The sequence below is a fragment of the Balaenoptera ricei genome, chromosome 15, assembly GCF_028023285.1.
Source record: "Balaenoptera ricei isolate mBalRic1 chromosome 15, mBalRic1.hap2, whole genome shotgun sequence".
NCBI lineage: Eukaryota > Metazoa > Chordata > Mammalia > Artiodactyla > Balaenopteridae > Balaenoptera > Balaenoptera ricei.
The window spans coordinates 65,800,617-65,823,074 of record NC_082653.1 but is presented as its reverse complement, the minus strand read 5'-3'; the positions used below and the strand labels follow the sequence as shown (position 1 = coordinate 65,823,074).

Sequence of the window (22,458 nt, the reverse complement as noted above, 5' to 3'; positions counted from 1 at the left end):
ACTGTGAGGTGGAGAAGTATTTACATTTAGACCTTTGTTAGAAATTGTTAAACTGCCCTCTGGCAAGCTTATATCAATAACAAAGCCACCACGTTGTGTGAAAATGTCCATTTCCCTACACCATCACCGGTCCTGGGCATTTAAAATAGATTTAGGGTTTTTTTGCCAATATCATGGAGAATTAAAAAAAAATTCATTATTACTTTAAGAAAAGTTACAGACATATTGAAGGAGGAGAGAGGACTGGCCATGGGAAGGGGTGTAAAGCTAGCTTGCCTTACCCTTATCTCAGTGCTCAGATTCTTCTGTTTCAGCTTTACAGCGCTTTCATGAGTGACGGTGAAATCCCAGCAAAAGATGAGTTTAGCAATCCGTCTGCAGTAAATGTGTGGGTTAATGTAGTTGTTCCGGAAATACCTGGCCATGCTAGGGAAGGCAGAAACCAAAATACCCAAAGGTTATTAGGACAGGCATTGGGGGTGCAGGGAGTATAACAAAGAAAATCCCATCATTAACGGTGAAAGGCAACATGGAAGAGTTAGCCCCAAGTTCTTCTGGAACAGGGCAACAGCAAACAGAATAGTCAGGAATGCCGGCTTTGGGATCTGACTTTGTAATCCTAGATTGCCAGCTGGGGGATTTTGTCATTTTAACTGTTCTGACCCTCAGCTTCCACCTCTATATAATGGGGAGAATAATGGTTCACACCTCACAGAGTTATTATGGGAGTTGTATTAGTTTCTGCTATAACAAATTGCCCCAAACTTACTGGCTTAAAACAGCACTTATTTATTCTTACTGGAGGTCAGAAATCAGAAAATGGGTCTAAAATCAAGGTATTGGCAGAGTTGTATTCCTTCTGGAGACTTTAAGGGAGAATATGTTTCCCTGCCTTTTTCCAGCATCTAGAGGCTGCCTACATTCCCTGGCTTGTGGCGCCTTCATCTTCAAAGCCAGAAGAGTAGCATATTCCACTTTCTCTCTGACTTTGACCCTCCTGCCTCCCACTTTCAAGGACTTTGGGATTACATTAGCCCATTTTAAGATCCTTAATTTCATCAATCAAAATCCCTTTTGCCAAAATAATAAAAAAATTAAAAATTAAAATTAAAAAAAATTTTTAAACTCCCTTTTGCCAGATAAGGTTACATACTCACAGGTTCTGGGGATTAGGACATGGACATCTTTGAAAGGGGGAGCATTATTCAGCCCACCACAAGAGTCAATGTAGCCCTTAGGGCAGTAAGCACACGATAAAGGCAGCTGTTATTATCATGGAGATGTCAGTAGGATTCAGTGAAACTGGGCCCAGGAAGCACTTAGCACTAAGCCTGGCATGTAAAAAATGCTGAGTAAAATGGACACTACCTTTCCAAAATTTGCCACCACTGAGTAATAACAGCTTAAGAAACAGAAACATTTCCTAGTTTGATAGGACAAAACAGAATCTTGTTTTATTTTGGATGATCGTGCTGGCAGTGAGGTTGTTATGGGATGAATTGTATCCTCTAAAAATTAATACGTTGACGTCCTAACCCCTAGTACCTGAGAAATTGACTGTATTTGGAGATAGGGTCTTTACAGAGGTAATTAACTCAAAGTGAGATCATTTAGGTGAGCCCTAATCCAGTATGGCTAGTGCCCTTATAAGAAGGGGATATTAGGACTCAGATATGCACCAAGGGCAGATCACATGAGGACACAGTGAGAAGGCAGCTGTCTGCAAGCCAAGGAGAGAGGCCCAGGAGAAACCAACCCTGCTGACACCTTGAACTTGGACTTCTAGCCTCCAGAATTTGAGAAGAAAAATTCTTGTTGTTTAAGCCCCCCAGTCTGTGGTACTTTGTTTCAAAGACCTAGTAAACAATAGGTTTAACAGATTGAGCATCTGTACCTCCTCTTTGACCGTTGTCAATTGACAATGGTCAAAACTACTTGAGTTGGGGCTTCCCTGGTGGCACAGTGGTTGAGAGTCTGCCTGCCAATGCAGGGGACACGGGTTCGAGCCCTGGTCTGGGAAGATCTCACATGCCAGGGAGCAACTGGGCCAGTGAGCCACAATTACTGAGCCTGCTTGTCTGGAGCCTGTGCTCCGCAACAAGAGAGGCCGCGATAGTGAGAGGCCCGCGCACCGCGATGAAGAGTGGCCCCCACTAGCCGCAGCTAGAGAAAGCCCTCACACAGAAACGAAGACCCAACACAGCCATAAATAAATAAATAAATAAAAGTCTTTCTTCTTAAAAAAAAAACAAAACTACTTGAGTCATTGCATACTTATTTTCAGACTGACAAATTTCTTTAAAAGCACATGAAAACTTCTCTTCCTCTATCCAAACTTATACTTTATGTTCTAGGACAAGGAATGATCAGACAGCAATAGAAAGTTGAAATTGCAGAGAAACTGTTTCTCCAGTAACTTTTGAGTCTCTTGAATTTTGCCTAAATCTAAAAAGAGCTTAGAATCAGAAAATGCAGACATTCTATACCTGAAGAGCAAACTGAAAAAGCAGACAACCAAGCATGCTCCGACTGTGAAGATGTAGGCCAGCTGCATGTTGTAGGAGGTCCCACAGTTCCCATGCTGGTTTTCAGTATTGGTGTAAAAGCCGTAGTACATCACTGTGTCCCTAAAATAACCCTGAAAGGGACAATAAACCCCAGGTCAGGTGGATCTCTTGAGAAAACAATGAATGACTATGGTCTGCACAGTTGACCTGTTCCGTATGCAAGAAGTCTGCACTGGTCAGTGTAGATATTTTGTTTGCCAGGAAAGAGGCACCCAAGGCCACTGAGAACCTAGACATCGTATCACTAGGCTCTCAGAGGTGGAAAGGAATCTCAAACCAACATAACTTTACAATGGAGGGACCCAGCGATCACCACCTGGACCCAGTGACCAAGCCAAGCATGATTAAAAGCAGGACAGCCAGCCATTATGTGCCTCTGTCCTCTATCAAGTATTATGGTCAAACAGGTTTAAAACGAAACAAATCAAGCCTTTAGGTCTAAATTTCAATTTACAGGAAATAAGGAGTCTGTATAAACTAGAGGAACAAATTAGAGAGACCCGGAGGAAACAATTTGACAATTGCAGAAAGTAGAACATTGGACTCTGCATGACACCTGGCCTGGTTTCTGCAATAAGCCCATGTCAAGAAAAAAGGAGGAAGGGACTGAGGAGATCATTCTAGATTAATAGAGACTTCAGAGAAAAACAACTGAATGCAAAGAGAGTGTGGTCTTTGCTTGGATCCTGGTCTGAACAAAAAGCTATGAAAGAGGGCTTCCCTGGTGGCGCAGTGGTTGAGAATCTGCCTGCCAATGCAGGAGACAGGGGTTCGAGCCCTGGTCTGGGAAGATCCCACATGCCGCGGAGCAACTGGGCCCGTGAGTTACAACTACTGAGCCTGCGCGTCTGGAGCCTGTGCTCCGCAACAAGAGAGGCCGCGATAGTGAGAGGCCCGCGCACCGCGATGAAGAGTGGCCCCTACTCGCCACAACTAGAGAAAGCCCTCGCGCAGAAACGAAGACCCAACACAGCCAAAAATAAATTAATTAATTAATTAAAAAAAAAAAAAAAAAAAAAAAAAAAAAGCTATGAAAGACATTTGGCGGACAACTGGGAAAATTTGAATATGGTCTGGATTTTAGATGATATTGACTTTTAATATTGCCAGGTGTGATAATGTATATGCCTGCAGGAAAATGTCCTTATTGTCCAGAGATGCTTGTTAAAGAAATTCAGCTGATGTCTGTGATTTACTGTAAAATACTTCAAAAAACAATAAGATAAAACAAATTTGGGAAAATGGTAGCAATTTAAAATCTGCGTAGTGGGTCTTTGGGTGTTTATTTTACTACTCTTTATTTTCCTGTATGTTTGAAATTTTTCATAATAAAATGTTTCATATATACAAATATACACAATAATGAGAAAAAAGTGAAGGATAAATTGACACAATAATTCCATTTGAATGTGTCTATTCCAAGGAAAAAAAATTTTAACAGAAAAAGAAAAAAGAAAGACGAATGGAGGAACCTTACTGTGAATGCTCTACTACAAGAGTAGGCAAACTCTTTCTGTAAAGAGCTAGATAGTAAATATCTTGGGCTTGGCCAGCCCATAACCGCTCACCTCTGCTATTGTAGCAGGAAAGCAGCACAGGCACGGAAACAAATAGTTGTGGCTGTGTTCCAAAAGAACTTAACCGAAAAGACACCGAAATTTGAATTTCATATAAATTTTATGTTTCACAAAATGTTATCCTTCTTTTCATTTTTTTCCAACCATTTAAAAACGTGGAAGGCAATCTTATTTTGCAGGCTATACAGATTTGTTTCTTGGGCTGTAGTTTGCCTATCCACAGAATCTCAGTGGCAGAAATCTCTTCTAGAAGGTAAACTCACAAGGCAGGGGCTATGTGCTTCAGTAGGGAGCTAGGTAGATATACCGTGGTTGTTAATAAAAAGAATAATATGGATGTATATCCATGCTCAAGATTCATTGTAATGCAAAAAAAAAAAAGTTGCAAAGCAAGATTTGTAGTATCTCATCTTCTTTTATTAAAAAAAAAAAAGTTTAACTATCTATCTACCTATGTATCTATGACTGTATAGAAAGAAAAATGGTGGACAGAGGTACACTCCAAACTGGAGAGTTAGACAAAAGAAGGAGGGTAAAACAGACTTTCTCTTAGTTTGCTCTCTTCTATACTAGGAATTTTTTTCTTAAGGAGGACTGTATTTTGTAGAAAGAAAAAAAAGAAAGAAAAGATAGATCTGTGAACACCAGTATGAGATGTCCGCTACATATTAGGTGGAAGAAAGCAAGTCATAGTAGGTCTATAGGAATAATTCATCTTTTGTTAAAAAAAAGATGCATATGTCCATGCACAATGTGTCCATTTGTGTGCAGAGAAGAGGATTCTGGACAACAAAAAATGTTAACAACATGTTCACCTCAGGAGACAGAAATTCTACTAGGCTGTGTATATGTTACTTTGGGGGAAAAAAAGAAATCATTTTCAACACCCTCTTTCCCCATCAGTTGACTCCCAGGCAAAACGAGAGGCCTGGAAGGGTGACGGGCAGACCTGTCCCTGGGTCTCCAAGGTGTGAACTCCGGGCAGGGGATGGAGCACTTACAGCCCCGGTTAAAAATTCCAGTCCAGTGAATCGGAGGTGGTTCTTCTCGGCCATGGTTAACTGAGGGATTATGATGAAGCTGAAGGTCACAATGAACAAGAAAATGTTGAACTTCAAAAGCCACCTCAGAAAGTTGAAATAGGAGAGGACGCTGGTGCCGAACTTGCCTCCGATGACCTTGAGCGTCTTCTGCCACAGGCTGATGGAACTGAACAGTTCCGACAGACTGTTCTTGGATCTCCGGCATGCCTGCGGGTAGATACAACGTGCGCGGCTGGACCGTCCCTCAACAAATATCTACTGAGCAGGTTCCAAAATAGGAGCAATGGCCACTGTTTCTAGAACGGTACGATGCGCCAGGCGCCACGCTAAACGCATTTGCAAACGGTATCTCATCTAATCCGCAGGACCACCCTCTAAGGTGAGTGCTATTATTTATTACCTTCCCAGGTTTGCTATTGAAGGTGACACTCACAGTGGCTAAGTTGCCCAGATAACTCAGCGACCTCTTAGACCTTCCCATGCCTGTCTGTTTTCCCCACACCTAGACTGACCCAATTTCTATGTCTTTCAAGGAAATAGCCCTGAACTTTGGTTCCTCCTCCCCGTGGGTCCTTTCTCATCCCTACTCTCCCACCTCCCTGGTTTCACCCTACTCTGTGCCCATTTACTGACCGCAGTAAAGACCGATTTACCAATGAAATGGAATTCAAACACTGAGCACAGCCGGTGAGCTCCAGGATACGACGGGGCTGCTTACTTTTCTCTTTGTCAACAATTTTCCTGTGGGAAAGGGCAGAAGAAAGTGAGAGACACCAATGTTGTATTGCATTCATTCCCCAAATATTTCCTGAGTGCCTGCGATGTGCCAGGCATGGTCCCAGGTGGTGAGGTAGAGATGGATTTCCTCAGCTCATGGAGCAGACATCCTAGTTGGAAGAGAAAGAAAATAAACAATAAATATAAAAATAAAGTGGGTAAATGATATAGGATAATAGAAGGTGAAATGTACTATGGGAAAGAAAAAGGAAAAACAGAGTAAGGAGGTGGGAAATGCTGGGGTGAAGACCGTGGTAAAATTTCAACAGTGCAAAGTGTTTGCACCAAGTCTTGAAGGAGAAGAGGGGTTAGTCTATGGATAAGGGAGTGTCTGAATATAGGGAACAGCCAGTGCAAAGCCCCAAGGAGGCCAAGACAGCTGGAATGGAATGAGTGGGGGAAGGGTGAAGGGTGTGAGTGATAACCGTGGGTAGGTGGGTGGGGTCCTATAAGTCAGTGGTTCTCAACCTAGGAGATTTTGCCCCCAAGGGACATTTGGGTAAGTCTGGAGACTTTTGGGGTTGTCAAACTGGGGGTAGGGAGGGCACTGACATCTAGTGGGTAGAGACCAGGGATGCTGCTATACACCCTACAGTGAACAGGACAGCCTCCCACAACAGAGAATGATCCAGACTCAAATGTCAGGTTGAAAATCGTGCTGTAAAGTCTTTCGGGCCATACAAGGTCCGCACTCTGTGACAGAGGAGGCCATGCAGAGTTTGAAACGGAAGAGTGTTTTCAAAAAGATCCAGCCGCAGTTTTCTCTTTACTTCTCCATGGACTCATGGCATCTCCTTTGCTCTGGCCCCTTCCTGGCTCTCTTTTGTCCACCCCAAAGGTCCACCACCACATCACCATCTTCCAAGGCTCAGCTCACAGATGCCCCCTGCTTTGCCCAAGGGAACTATATCTCTCCTTCTAATCCTCCCCCTGCAATCTCCTTCCACCTTGATTTGGCCTGATTTTCTTTCTGTCATTTATAAGTTACTCGTTGACCAATCTATCTCCCCTGCCAGACTCGGAACCTCAGAACAATTGCATCATTGAATTATTTATTAGCAATTGCATCCACTCTACTAGTTTCTGCCAACTGCTACAAATTGCAAAAAGAAAAAGAAAAATGCTGAGGAATGGTAAATGTAAGAAGGGCTGAAGGCTTAAACAGCCCTCGCTCTTGTTTTTGAATTCCTGGGCTTAGAAAGCTTCTGAGGTTTTGTTTGTTTGGGTTTTGTGCTCCCCTGCCCCAGCGCCTTGTGGCTTGCAGGATCTTAGCTCCCTGGCCAGGGACTGAACCTGGGTCGAAGCAGTGAAAGCGCCCGAGTCCTAACCACTGGACCACCAGGGAACTCCCTGCCCTCACCCCCCCACCTTTTTTTTTTTTAAACAGTAGTTTGAGATTTACAGAGAAGTTACAAAAAGAGAACAGAAAATTCCCATCTACTACTCACCATTTCCCCCCTTTAACATCTTACATATCCATGGTAGGTCTGTCACAACTAAGAAACCAACACTGGTGTCTAACTTTTACCTAAACTCCAGACTATTCCAATTTTACTAGTTTTTCCACAGGTGCCCATTTTCTACTCCAGAACCCATGCAGGAAACCACATTGCATTAATTGTCATGTCTCTTTAGAACACTTTAGCCTGTGACCGTTTCTCAGACTTTTCCTTCTTTTTGATGACCTTGACAGTTTTGAGGAATACTCCTCAGGTATTTTGAAGAATGTCCCTCGATTGGGGTTTGTCTGATTATTTTGTCTGGTTAGACTAGGGTTGCTGGTTTTAGGAGAGAGTACCATAGAGGGGAACTCCTGATCACATGACTTTCCCTGGGAATGTTAACCTTGACCACCTGGTAGTATTAGCCTGACTTCACCCCTGGGAAGCTACTTCCCTCTTTCCATGCTCTGCTCTCAGGAGGCAGGTCACTAAGCACAGCCCACACTCCAGGCAACCAACACAGATTGTGTGGAATTCTTCGGTAGGAAGATTGTCTCTTCTCTTGCATTTATTTACTTCTTATCTTTCCAACATGGGACAAAAGTAGAAGATTGAGGTTTCCATGAAATCTGAGCAAGAAGAAAAGCTTTTGGTCCATACCTAAGGTTCCTTTTCTCTTCCATGGTCCTTGGCTGATTCCTGATGGCTTTAATTCTGTCTCTAGATGTCATGGGTATCAGAGATGCAATTAACTTTTGTCCTGCAGAAAAAAAATGGAGTTTATTTTTTTCTCCTTTAACAGAATAATAGCATTTGAAAATATGGTGCTGAAGATAGAGCATGTTTTTATAAGAGCACAAAGAAAGAAGAATATATGTACTCAGTGATCCCAAGGGTCACAAATAAAAACAAGAAGACGGCACGTACACGTGTGAAATCTCGAAGCCAAAGAAAATGATAGTTTGCACGCAATTCTAATTCAGTGCTTTCCTTTTTCCCACGACAAGGAACAGTCACCAAAGCTGATGAGACCCAGAATGTTCGGTCAGCCTGGCTCTCCTCCCTCTGTAATTTCCCTCATGGCTTTCTCTTGCCCCCTGCACTCCAGGTCCAAGCATCTTCTTGACTTTTCTTGACTGTTGTCTTGTGCTCCTCCATCCCCTGGAAGATGAGGACTCCCGCCTCCTCTCCCAAGAACTCAAATTCCCACTTTGGGTCAGCGTGGCAGTTACTGTTGGTCATCTATCCCGCAGTCAGCTCTCCTTTTTGACAGAATCCCAATCTGGTTCAGAAATCTACGGCCGTCTCTCCCATGGCCCTGGGCTTCTGCAGGGTGGGACCCATCTCCAGGCACAGGGGACAGATCCCAGTGAATCCAAGCCTATCTTGATGGTCCCAGGCCCCTTGCAGGTGACCTGTTCAGGCCCAGGCATGTGACACGTTGGCCAATGTTCTGTGAGAGGTGGTCTGCTGAGGAGTTTCTTGGAAAAGGTTTCTTCCCTCTCAAAAAAGCAAGACTCAGAAAACAAGGAAAAGGCAGTCCCTTCTCGCTCTGGGTGGTGTTGTGTCCGCATGTGACGCCTGGCACTGCTGGCCCCGCTCCGGTAACAGTGGAGGGGCAGCTGGGGGCCCGCCGGAGCGGTGACCGGGAGCGGGCTGGCTCCTGGTCCTGTTAGGGAGCTGCACGGAACTCCTCGTTTCAGTGACATAGCTGAGGTGGAGAGAGAGTTCCCAGAAGAGGGCCACCAAATCACTCGGCTGAAGATGAGGAATTTGAGTGTCTCCTGAGAGGGAAGTGGGAGTAGACAGAAAGGAAGAAAGGCGAAGGAGGGAAGAGGAAAGAAACCTGGTTTCACGGCGGACTTGACAAAAGAGGCATCTCTTGTTGCCAAATCCAGAGTGGAGAGGGATAGGACCAAAGCAGGACAGGACGGTGGTTAAGGTGTCGGGCTTGGGAATCAGGCAGACCTGCATTTGATCCCAGATCTGCCACATCATTTAATTTCCCTGAGCCTCAGTATCTTCATCAAGCAAATGGAAATGGCAGGCATACCTGTCTCATGGGTGTGGAGTGTGGCAAGTAAATAAAACTAAGCTCGATGGATGACAAAAAGGCAGAACACTGGGCACATGAAATGAGCTTGATCAAGGTAAACTCTTTCTTTGGTATCAGACGTTCTCAAAGTGACCCCTTCCGCGGTCCTGAGCATGCTCAGGTCATCTACCAAACCTCCACCCTACTCGAAGTCTTAAAACCAAAACCCTGTGGGCAACTTGGAAGGTGCTGTTCCCGTTCTAACTCCTCTGCCCCAGGGTCTCACTACCTTGGATGTTCTCATGTGAAGTACGAAGGGTGTCTAAGCCCATGCTTTCTGAGCTATGAAGGGTCTGAGAAAACGATTCATTCACAGGCGTTGAAAACCGTGATAACTGCTTGCCCTTTTTGTCATTCCAATTGCTGAAAATCTGAGAGTCTGTCACATCAATATCAGAAATGGAGGAGACCAAACTAAAGCTTGAGTTCGCCAGTGTCTTTTCTGGAACAATCTGACTTGCAGATGGATGGCTTTGGACCCCAGATGGGACATTCTCAACCTCAACGATGACTTCATTCACTTGGTCACCAGAGAGCATCTCTGGCTTCCTCCAAGCCTTACTCTCCACCAGGGTGGGCTTCCCAAGACCTCATACAGCAATCACACTGGCATTGTTGGGAACCTCCAGGAAAAGGGATGACAGCCACAGAGAGCTGCCCCATTCACAGTTTTTAATGCCAGGATGAGATGGACAAAGCTAGCCCCACACAGATCATAGCACAGTCCCCCGCATCTACACCGGAGGGGTCTCCTCGTGAAGAGGTGTGGTTTTTCTGCAGAGACTTCTGTTGCAGTAGCTAGGTAAGAGACCGGAAACAGAATTCTTTATTGAAGACAATGGGATTCTAGAAACAGAAGGCAGAGATTCTTCTAAATGACTCATAATGAAAGGGCAAGATTTTCTTTTTAATTTGGTGTCTCTGGTCTAAAACTCATGTTTTATATTTATAGTTTTATGTGCCTATGTAAATCCAGATGGGTTTATAGTGAAACAATTACTATCTCCTGACTGTCTTGGGTGGCCCACCCTGCTGTCTGTCTACTTCCCAATACCCATTCTCTCTTTTTCTCATACCAGCAGAAGCCTCCTTTCCTGTGCAGGCACTGTGCTCAGTTAAAACTCTCCCAGCTTCCTTTGTGGCAGAGGGTGTCTTCTTTGTGGCAAAGGGTGTCTCCTTTGCAGCCAAGGGTGGACCTGTGACCCCATTTTAGCCAATAAGATTGTGGCCTCCAGGAATGCTCTTTAAAATGTGACACTTTGCCTGATTTCACCTTTATCGCTTCACCATTTCGCCTTCTTCCTGACCAGAGGCTGCCATTTTGAAAACAAGAGGTTAAATGTTCACCCTCTAAGGATGGTGGAAAAAGAAGTTTTAGAAGGAGCCTTAGGCCTTGAGATCATCATGGGCAGAGGTGCCATATAAACTTTGGACTGTCTCCTTTCGTACTTCTTGTTACAAGAGGAAAATAAATCCCTTTATTGCTAAACCACTGTCCTGTCTCAGTGCTGGGCACCTGGACGCAATTCCTACCCAATAGACCTGATCTGGAAATCACCTTGGCCAAGCTGTTTATTTAACAGTTGGAGAAATTGAGGTGCGGAGGAATGAACTGACCCCCCTCCTCATCACACTCTCATTAAATGGCAGGATTGGACTAGATCGCTACCTCTTCTCCCCATACCAACGATAATTACCAGTAACAATACCTGCCGTTACTGCAGGCCAACTACTTTAAATAGAGTATATTATTTAATTTCCACAATCACCCTACGAAATAAGTACTATAATAAACCCCATTTTATAAGAAAACTGAGGCCCCAAAAGGTAATTTGCCTAAGGTCACAAAACCAGCAAGTAGCAGAGCTAGGGATCAAACCCAGGTCTGTCTGGTCCCAAAGCAGGGCCTTTTAATCACTTCACCCTGGTCCTCTCCTGTAACAAGATGCTGATGTATCACTCATTCATTCATTCATTCATAAATGGATGAATATTTATGAGTACCTACTATGTGCCAGGTACTTCCAAATGCGGGCATGATCCATCAAAGTGACACTCTATCAGGAGACTGTCCACCAATTAATTATAAATGACTTGAGAATCAGAACTGGTGCAAAGCAAAATGGTGAAGAAAGCCAGGTTCATCTCTGGGTCCTCTATTTCTTTACTTCTCTCTGCCTCCTGGGGACTCCTCTTCCACCCAGAGGCCCTAATCTTCATGCTGACCAGAGAGAGCATCTTAGGAGGTTTAAAGGCATTTCTTTTCCCCAGTAGTTAAAGCCATTCCCTGCTCTCGTGGGAACCAAATGGAGAGCATGACCATTTATATCCCCATGGTTTTCTCTCCCAAGTAGCGACACCTACCCCTTGAAAGATACAGGCCTCCTTGATGAGGCTCTTAAAGAATGAGGCTACAGGCTATCACCCACGCTAGGGGGTCAGAAGGTGAGGGATGGTTTTAAGTCATGGGGCCCCGCAACTTGTGTTGTTACTTAGAGGGCGTCTTCGGTTTATTCCTCGTTTTTCACAGGTTTGCCTTTAACTTCCAGTATTCCCTGGCCTCTCTCCTCTAATGTTTTTTTATTTCTCAGCCTCTGCCTCTGATCAGACCATCATCACAGCACACAGTGATCCTTGTAGAGCTTCCTAACTGATTTCAAAGCCTTCTCCAATCTGATTACTCCTACCCTCCACTGTCATAATAATTCTATGATTATTCAGAAAAATTTGGCTCAAGGCACTGCCACCTCACCAACACGTGTATTAGCCACGGGATAGACATGTGACCTAGCCTTCTCTCCTATGTGAAAATGATTGGTTCATGTGTAGGCATGTGTCCCAAATGGGGCTGGAGAGAGTCTCAGCACTGACTGACAGGCCTAGAAAGAAAGGAAGACTTTCCATGACATTGCTGAGCTTTGTGTGTGTGTCTAGGCCTGCTGCTGTCATGCTCCCTGGCCTGCAGGGAAAGCCTGACTGGTTGAGATGAATGAGGTGAAGCTTAAAGAGAAGCTGCATCAAGCAAAGATGAGAAATAGATGGAGAAAAAGAATCCAGGTGGCCCTGAGCCCCTGGCTTCAGACTCAGAGGCCCTGGTTCCTGTAACTCATACAACAAATATCTCTGAGCACCTACTATGTGCCAGGCGCTGTCCTAGGTGCTGGAAGGTAATTCTACCTTCAATTCTTTGTTTCCCCATATCCTTCCCACCACACAAGCCTTGGGCCTGGGTGAGTTGGGTTTCTGTCACTTGCAACCAGAAGAGTCCTAGTGAAGACACCCTGATATCCAAAAGAGAAAAAATTGCATGTTTAAAAGAAAACCCCATTATGATAAATTAAGGAAGTACTCTATCAGTTACCACACCAGAGGCCAAAAGGAAATGGCACTGTCTGCATTGCCTTGAACACATTCCTTCTTTACGGCTGATATTTTGGGTCACCGTCCATTTAAGCCTTACCTTGGGGTGACGTGTGCCAATCATGTCCAGACAAGGGTGGCTCTCCATAAGCTTGGCTGAGGCCATTGTCACCCACATAAGCAGGGTTCACTGGAATGAAGAGACAAGACACAATTAATCCCACCACACTAGATGTTACTGAGCACACAGTGGTCAGTAAGACTTGTTAATGGGTCACAAATCAGAGTTCGAAAAATACTTGTCTGGAGGGGGAGGGATGAATAGATGGATCTCAGAGGGTTTTAGGACAGTGAAAATACTCTGTGTGATACCATAATGGTAGCTCCATGTCATTATATATTTGTCCAAACACATAGAAGGTACAACCCAAGGTGAACCCTAATGTAAACTATGGACTTTGGGTGATAAGGATGTGTTAATGTAGGTTCAATTGTAACAAATGTCCCACTCTGGTGGGGGACTCATAACGGGGGAGGCCATGCACATGTGGGGCAAGGGATATGTGGGAAATCTCTGTTACCTTTCCCTCAATTTTACAGTGAACCTAAAACTTCTGTAAAAAAATAAGTCTTCTAAAAATTGAGTAAAAAAAAAAAAAGCTTGTCTAGGTGATTACAAAGCTTCCTTCTAGTTCTAGCATTTTATGATGACACCTGAATAAATTTGAAATTTGGCATGATTTTCTTAGAGACAGAGTCCCCTTTCAGCATCTACATGACAGTGTCATATTTCAATATATTTTTATTCAACTCATGGTAAACAATGAAGGCTAAAGTCCTCAACAGAGAAAATGGAGCACATTTTGATGGAGATGTACAAAATTATACTGTAGGAGGTTCTGGAACTTCTTGCCAAGGATCAGTTCCTGGCTTTGCTGCTTACTAGCTGCATGCTCTCTGGCATGTTACTTAATGTCTCTGAGCTTCAGAGTCTGTAAATCAGGGATAATAATAAGACCTTTGCATAGGATTGTTGGGGACATTGAATCAGTTAATACATGTAAAGTGCTTAAAATAATCCTGGAACATAGCAAATTCTTAATATATATTAACTATCGTGGTAAATTAATTGTTTTTCAGCAAATATTACACTTCCTCCACCTTGGAAACCTCCACTGAAGTTGGGCTTGCTCATGTGACTTGCTTTAACCAGTGGAACATGGTAGAAGTGACAGTTTGCTAGTTCCAAGTCAAGGACTCAGAGACATCGTATGTTTCTGCTTCCAGCTTATGCCATGGGAAGAAAATGGCCCAGGTTAGCTCACTGGGTCAAGAAGGACACTAGACCTAAATAGAATCTGTGACCTCAAATCAGGCACAGCCAAACCCAGCCTGGTTCAGTCAAACTCCAAGCAAACCCACAGATGTGTGGGTGAGAAATAAATGATGTTTATTGTACAACATTGGGTTTTGGAGTTGTTTGTTATGAAGCATTCCTGTGGCAATAGCCAACTGATACATCCCTTACAGTTGTTGCTATTAATTCAGTTAGCATTGCTCAAGCACCAGCTGTATGCTAGGCACTAGGAAAATCACATAGAGCCTTGGAGGATACCTGGGTGAAATGGGTTCTCCTTAAGGAGTGCATAGTCTAACAGGATGGCATAGCACTGGACAAGTGAATGCCGGCCCAACGACCTTGGTCCTAAAAGGAGCCCAGAGAAGGAAGCCACACTTTATGTGACCACTTTTTAAAATAGCTTTCTAATTCCAGTGTTCTGTGGAGCTTGTTGGTCAGGAATCCGCATTTGCCCTGATCCTACCCAGAAGTAATGCGGGGTCAGAGAGACTAGATTCTGATACTGGCTCTTTTGATTTCGTAGCTGGGTGACCTTGGGCACGCTTTCTCTCTGAGCCTCAGTTTTCCCCTCTGTAACGTGGAGAGCTGTAGTGTCTGTCTGAAAGGTGGCCGCAGATGAAAGAAGACTGTAAAAGTAAAGTGCTTGGCAGGGTCTCCAGGGCATGGGAAACACTCAAAACCTGCTGGGTGTTATTAGCTCTGCTTGCATTGGGGTGGGGCAGTGTTTCTGAATCTTTTTTTTTCATTACTGGCCACCTAAGTAGTCTTTTTAGACATTTCTTCCTTATTGCCCTCCCCCATGATATTTTAATACCACAGATATACATATAACTATATACATATACTGTATGCATAGCTGCTTTATACATAAAAAGAGGAAGGTTTTATTCTGGCCTTTCAATAAATTTTTGCCCCTTGGGATTGATATGCCCCACTGAGAATGCCTGGCATAAAGGTTCGGAATAGCCCAGTGAATGTTCTCTATGCAAATGTGTAAGAGTCCGCGGTTTTCCTTAGTGCGTGGCAATGCATCCCACCCCCTCCTCCCTGCCTTCTTCAATCCCTTCCCCACCCACCCCCTCAGGGCTGAGCAGTCCTCCATCTGCACCAACCAACACTTGGGTCCCTCACTCTGTTCATGACTGAACACTCCTTTTTCCAGCTCTCACGGGCTCTGAATTCCTATAACATTGACTTGTGCCATGAGCTGGCTTCTTCTATCAGACAACAAGTCCCTTTTTCCTTCCGGAAGATGAGAACTGGTAGAATCTCCTTTACCTCCTAGAGTTAAACCTTCACACACGGCAGATTCTGAGAATGACGTGATTTTTCACGTATTGTCAGTCTGTTTGCTAATTTTCTTTAGTCTTGATGTGCTGGTGTCACCTACTCACTTAGGCTTTACGAACTGTGAGGACAGAGCTACTTCTAACTCCCTGTGCCCCCAGTAGGTTCCAAAGATGCAAGTGCTGACCATCTGAACACCTTCAGTATGTGCTGAACTAAAGCTGGACACTGGCAGCCACACAAACTGAATCTAGTCCCCCAGCGGTTTTGTTTGCCCAGCTCAGGGATTTTATTTATTTATTCAAAAAATTATTTTGGAGCATGTAAAAACCCAGATTTCTGGCTTCTTTAGAAAAATCTGAAGATCTGGCCACACTAAGCCCATCTTCCCACATCACGGCGATGGGCTGAACCTGACCTTCAGTCACCTCACACAGGCACAACCCCTGCCCAACCTGCTTTGATAATTGATGACACTGCTTGTCTTCTCTAGACCCTGAATGTTCAACTCTTGTAAGGTGGGTGTTTGAAGGAGGAGGGATAAACCAATTCTTCTCTTGCTGATCTTTAATGATTGGTCCCAAGCCCACTGAATTTTACTTTCTTCCCAGGATATGATTCTCTTCTTAACAAATGCTTACCATAGCCATTGCCAGGAGCACCTGGCACAGAGGGGCTGTACGGATTTGCCATCTCCCTGGATTTCATTTCAATGCTTTCAGGATAATCTCCATCCTTTCTCCCAAGATTGCCCAAGGGGTCTTCACCCTCATGGTGAAATGAGGGCTGGATAGAAGATGCTCTGCTGAGCATTCTGAAATCCCAAAATGATGGATCAATAGTCATCCAATAGCATAGTAAGAATAGTCATCCATCCATCCATCCATCCATCCATCCATCAATTCATTCATCCCACAAACACTGACTGAATGCCAACCATGTGTTAGGCATGGGCAATGGGGTGAGAACACAAAGTTAAAGACATGGGTTGTCTACCCTCAAGGAACTCTCAAGACAGTCTGGCCGAGCTTATTAACCACAGCCATAAGCAATTATAATACAAGTAGCAACTGATGAATATAAGAAGACAGGCCCAAGGAGTTCAGAGGAAAGAGAAGAGAATTTGGGCTGGGAGTCTGAAGGGAAATCTACATGGAAAAGAGACATCTGAGCTGGGATTGGAAGGATAAATTAATACATAGTTAGGAGGAGGACATTCCAAGGATGAAGAACAGCACAAATAAACATGTGAGACCAGAAAGTGTTGAATATATAAAAGGAATGCTATGAAAATCAATTAACCTGGAGCAATGATTCTCAATTTCGTGTATATACCTATTCCCAGGCCTCACCCCAGACAACTAAATAGAATCTCTGAAAGTTGGGCCCAGGCATTTGTATGATTTTTAAGTCTCCCCAGGTAATCAGATAATTCTAAGCATCAGCCAAGGTCAAGAACCACTGACCTAGAGTACAGGGTTCAGGTAGGGAGAGGATAGCAGAGGTGGGAGGAGGTCAGTCAGGCTGGGCTTTGGCTGGCATCTTACATTAGCTCAGCGCATCCTCACGCTTAAATGTTCTCACAAGTGAAGTGTAGTCTTTCTCCCAAAGGTTATGAAGAACAATGGAAGATGAGAAACAAGGGAGTGACAAGGTCAAAGGTATATTTTTAATGATGAGCCAGGCAGTGGGGGATAAGACCAAGGAGGACATTTTGACCTGGTCCTATTAAGCCACCTATTCAGGTTGTATTTAGCATTATTCCTGTAGGCATTTGACCTCACTGTGCACCCAAATCCCATATCCTTGTTCCTAGAGGTAAATAAAAGCCATTAGCCTTTGTTGAATTCATAAATATCACGAGTAGAAATAGTACATACAAAATAAAACTTGTATTGGTTGAAATTTCATATGGTAAATTTGTTATAGGTTAAGAATAACCTGAAAAATAAATAAAGAATCACATCTTGTTGGCAACATGAACATTAAGAAACGTAACCCAGGAAAAACGAAGTTTGGCAAAACTGTCACCCAAGACTAACACTCAACGACCCAAACTGTACCTAGTAAAATTTGCCAATGACCAAACTTGATGGAAGATTAAAATCTTTTTGACAAAATTTAGATCTATCAAATCTGAACCAGGAAAAATTGGACTTTAAAAAAAAAAAAACCTCCTTAGAGGAATACCAACCATGGCGAAAACTAATCAATAAAACTTGATGAAAACAACAGTGCAGAAGATCAATGAGCCAAATCTACTCTAAACATGAAAAGTGATCAATTCTGACAATAATTTCAGTAAAATAAAGATGGAAGTGGAAAAAAATCAGGAGTGGCTCAATCATCTTGTACAAAAAAATTGAGGAGTTGAATGGATTTCCTGGAGTTAGATCTTCAAAAGACTTTCTTGATTAAAATGCCTTCCTGTTGATATAATTCTGGTTAAAATGTTTGGGTTCATAACTATCATCTTAACCCTAACCTCACTGGTGAAGTAGCAGTGTCAAAACAGTGGGGATCTAAATGTCTTGCAGGGATTAGACAGGAAGAAATAGGAGACTGGGAAGGATGTTATTTGAGCAAGAAGTGATGAAAGATTATGTTCAGGTAAGGGCTTGAAGCCTCAGGCTGAGAGTCCAAGGACCAGGTGCGGTATACAGGTAGGCATGAAAGTTTCACCATAAATTCATGTCATGGAAATAATCACACATGTCCTTATCCCAAACATCGCCAACCAAGTTCAATTGACTTAATGATCTAGCCTTCATCCTCCATCCCCAGTGGAGGGAGATTCCGGCACTTACTCTCTGGTCATTTCCGGGTTCTCTGAAGAGCCATAATCATGACCATTCTCAGCACCTGGGTAATCAGGCTCCCCCCAGAACTTTGTAGAGTTCCCATAGTCCTCAGCACCAGGATAGTCTGGTTCCCCAAAAAAGTCTGGAGAGTTAGATTGATTCTCAGCATCTGGATAATCAGGTTCTCCCAGAGTGTCTATGTACGGATTGATTCTGGAACCAGCATATTCTGGATTCCTTCTGGAGTCTGGATGGTTGGAATTGGCTCTGGGGACAGAATAATTAGAGTTTCCCTGAGCTCCAACGTAGTCTGGTTCTCCCAAGGAGTCAAGATAATCTGGATTTGTTCTGGAGCCTGCATAGCTTCCACTGCCTTTGGAACCTGCAAAATCAGGATTTCGTTGAGATGCAGAGTAGTCTGGCTCTCTGGATGAGCCTGGGTGATACGGATTGCTCCAAGATCCAATATAATCTGTCTCTGCCAAAGATTTGGGATTGTCTGGACGTCTGGACCCTGCAGAGTATGGCTTGCTCCCGGTGCCAGGGTACTCTGGATTACTCCAAGATCCAGGATAATCTGGTTGTGCTAGAGCCCCAGGATAGTCTGGACTTGTTCTGGAGTCTGCAGAGTATAGGTTGCTCCTGGTGCTGGGGTCATCTGAGTTGTTCAGAGGACCTGGCGAATCTGGATAATCCTGAGTTTTCAAATACCCCCGAGTATGGTTCTGAGACCCGTAATAGTCAGGGTAATCTGGATCCTCCTCATAAGCATTATTCCTGTAGGCAGACATGTTTACCCTGGAGTATTCAAATGTTCCTGCCTCTGCAGTTATTCAGGGATCTCTTTCTTTATCTGAAAAACAAAAAGGAAGGAAAGGTCAGATTTTTTTCCCCTTTCTTCCCTGCAAAGATTGATGGTTATTTTCCAGTACTTGTTCTTTTTTCTCTCACAGCTGGGGACACAGCTGCCCAAAATAAAGACTATGTTTCCCAGCCTCCTGTGCATCTAGGTACAGCCATGTGAGTGGTCAACGAGATATGAGCAGAAGTGATATACACAACTTCCAGGTTGTGCTGTTAAAGGGAAGGAGTATTCCTCCCTTTCTCAGTCTTCTCACTTCCCGTGAACTGGACTGTGGAAAGGATGGGGCGCTTCTTGGCCATGCACACACAGGCAGCAACCCCCTAGGGAGAGCAGCAAAACAGCCTGGGTTGTTGATGATTTCACAGATCAGTGCCCAATATCAGCTTGGGCTTTTATGTAAAGAAAGAAAGAAACCATTATCTTGTGTAAACCACAGTTTTTTGGATCTGATACTTTTGGCCAAACTTATATCCTGACCAATACCTTCTGCTGGGGAGGGGAGCAATGAACCAAAAGATTGGAAGAAACAAGGACTTATTGAGCACTTTGATTGCACTTGCTCTTGGGTTCAAAGCATAAATTACTATGAGTGCATAAAGGAAGAATGATTAATGGTAACTAGAGGGCTTGGGTAAGGAGACAAGCACTACCATCCCTTCCAGTTTGAAAATATGGTTTTATGAGTTCTATGAGCTGTAATCTATAGACACAGCATACTTTCAAATCAGAAGTGATGGGGTTTTAATTTCTAAGTGAACTATCTGTTGTTCTTACTTGCCTTTTACCCGTTTCGCCTTCTTTTGGCATCAATGCCCTGATTTGCCTCTGGGCATCTGCTCATGGTCAAGGCTGATTGCATTCCTGACTCCAAGGATGGTCACACGACAAGTTCTGGCCAATCAGTGTCCACCATACCCCTGGCCACAGTGTTTGGTTCAGGAATGGGCACATAACCCAAGTCAGTCTTCCAGGACCTTGACGGACTAACTGGGAAAGATGTGCTCTTATTTCACTAAGTTGCTTTGGAGATAGAATATAAGCCTGGAACTTCCAGTGTAGTGTCAGTCAGAACAGCAAAGAAAATAAGTAGGGGAGAAAATTTAAAGAAAGAATTAATAGGATTAGTGGACTGACCTGATACAGGAAGGGTGAGAGCTAAGGAAAAGAAAAGACAAAAATACCTCCACAGTTTGAGCCAGCATGATTAGATAAATGGCAATGCTTTTGAAAGAAGGAAGTAGACCATTTTTCAAGTTCAGCCAATGTTTACAGGTTTATCTCTATGTGAACAAAAAGGGTTAGGCTTTTTGTTGAGTAATCGGAGCTAAAGAATTAACCTTCTGCCGTGACCTATAGCCTTAGAATGTTTATTTGCCAACTCAATTCCATATTTCTCAGTATAGCAGAAGTCAGTTTTTCATTATCTTGTCCCTGCCCAACAACCACTTCTCTCTTTTGTGGCAACATTTTCCTCTCAATCCATGTCAGCCAGGTGTAGACGTGTGACCCAATCAGAATTATTTGCTTCTTGGCCACAGTGATTGGGTCGGAGCCAGTGAGACTCAATTCTGGGAGTTTTGTCAGAAATGTTGAAAGAGAGAAGTTCTCTCTTTTGACCGGACTTGGAGTTACGAAGTTATACGCCTGAAGCTGCCAGAGGTCACCAGGAGAGAAGGCCTGCCTGAGAGTGGTACCAACAGGGAACAGAACAGAACCAAGAGATAAACAGAAAGAAGGATCAAATGTTATGACACTGTTTAAGCACCTGAATCCAGCCATGCCTGAAGGCAGCCAGCCACTGGATACTTGAGTCATTACATTCCCTTTTTGACTTAAGTTGGTTTGAGTTGGTTTTCTGTCATACGCAAATGAAAGAGAAAGAGAATTTCAGCTAATACGCTGAGTTTTACAAAAAGAAACATCTGCACAAACTGAGTGCTATAAAGACTAAATGCTGGGTTTTATTGCAACTTATTTTTCATAACATGGAAAATGAACCTGTTCATTTACTTATATTGTAAGACTAGAAATATATATATATATTTATGGTCTAGGATTTCCATAGCCTACTAAAACCTTAGCTATTACATCTAACAAGCTAAATGATGCCTACTAAATGCAAGAAAATGAAACCTGGTACAATACCAGCCTAAAAGAAATAAGTATGTCCACCAAAAGGCAATGAGAGTGCTCATAGCTGCTTTTCTTATATAAGTGCCAGACATTGGAAACAACCCAACAGAAGAGTAAGTAAGTAAATTGTGGCATATTCATACAATGAAATACTACACAGCAGTAACAAAGACTGAACTTCTGTGACATGCAATGACATGAATGCATCTCACAGAGGCAGTGATGACTGAAAGTCAGATACAAAAGAGTACAGATTGTATAACATTTATACAAAGTTCAAGAACAGGCAAGCTAATTAATGGTGCTAGAAGTCAGAACAGCGATTACCTTGGGGAAGGGAGGAGATGGGAAACAACGGGAGCGAGCCTCTGGGGTTCTGGAATGTTCTCATCCTGATCGGGGTGGTGGTTACATGGTGGCATGTGTGTGTGTGCAGGTGTATGTGAAAATTCATCAAGTACACTTAAGAACTATGCACCTCTCTATAAATATATAACTTCTTACCTTTAAAAACAAAAAGAAAATGAAAAAGACCTAAACCAGAAGCCATAACAGGAAACCTTCTATTTTCCATTCTATTTCTTTCTGTTATACCAGTTGAAAAAAAATGAATGGTTCTGGCAGACAAACATTGCCAACTTTCTCACATGTATATCACAGAAAATCTGAGTGGATGAAAGCAAAAACTAGGTGAGAACACGACACATTATCTGAATTGAATCATCTGTCTATGTGAAGCTGTAAAATGAAATGGTTAGGAATCCAGCCCTTGGCATTGGGTATAACTGGGTTTAGTTTCCATCTGCTGGCTGTGTGGACTCAGGCAAACCACTTAACCTCTCTGAGTCTGTTTCCTCATCCATTCAACACTAATAATGCCTCATAGAGTTGTAAGGAGTGAAAAATATGAGGCACATAAATAGCTGTCACCAAGGAAGCGTTCACTGAACAGAAACTATTATTTACCACTATTTCAATTTATGTATAACGTAAACTTGGCAGCTTCCACAAGAGATAAGGGTTGGTGGACAATAAAAGTCAGGCATTGCATTTGCAGCAACATGGATGGACTTAGAGATTATCATACTAAGTGAAGTAAGTCAGAAAGAGAAAGACAAATATGATGTCACTTATATATGGAATCTAAAAAA

General features: G+C 43.3%; 1 protein-coding gene across 1 annotated transcript in view; it reads right to left on the bottom strand.

The window, feature by feature from the left end:
- Window positions 1-22,458, bottom strand: part of TMC5 (transmembrane channel like 5) — a 66,004-nt gene that overhangs the window by 23,534 nt on the left and 20,012 nt on the right. Inside the window, exons 2-9 of the mRNA XM_059895777.1 lie at window positions 18,316-19,162; window positions 16,150-16,322; window positions 12,962-13,051; window positions 8,067-8,166; window positions 5,841-5,928; window positions 5,146-5,394; window positions 2,487-2,638; window positions 282-426 (exon numbers count right to left, since the gene is read on the bottom strand). Coding sequence (XP_059751760.1) covers window positions 282-426; window positions 2,487-2,638; window positions 5,146-5,394; window positions 5,841-5,928; window positions 8,067-8,166; window positions 12,962-13,051; window positions 16,150-16,322; window positions 18,316-19,100 — 1,782 coding nt within the window. The 5' untranslated portion in view covers window positions 19,101-19,162. The remainder of the gene's footprint in view (window positions 1-281; window positions 427-2,486; window positions 2,639-5,145; window positions 5,395-5,840; window positions 5,929-8,066; window positions 8,167-12,961; window positions 13,052-16,149; window positions 16,323-18,315; window positions 19,163-22,458) is intronic.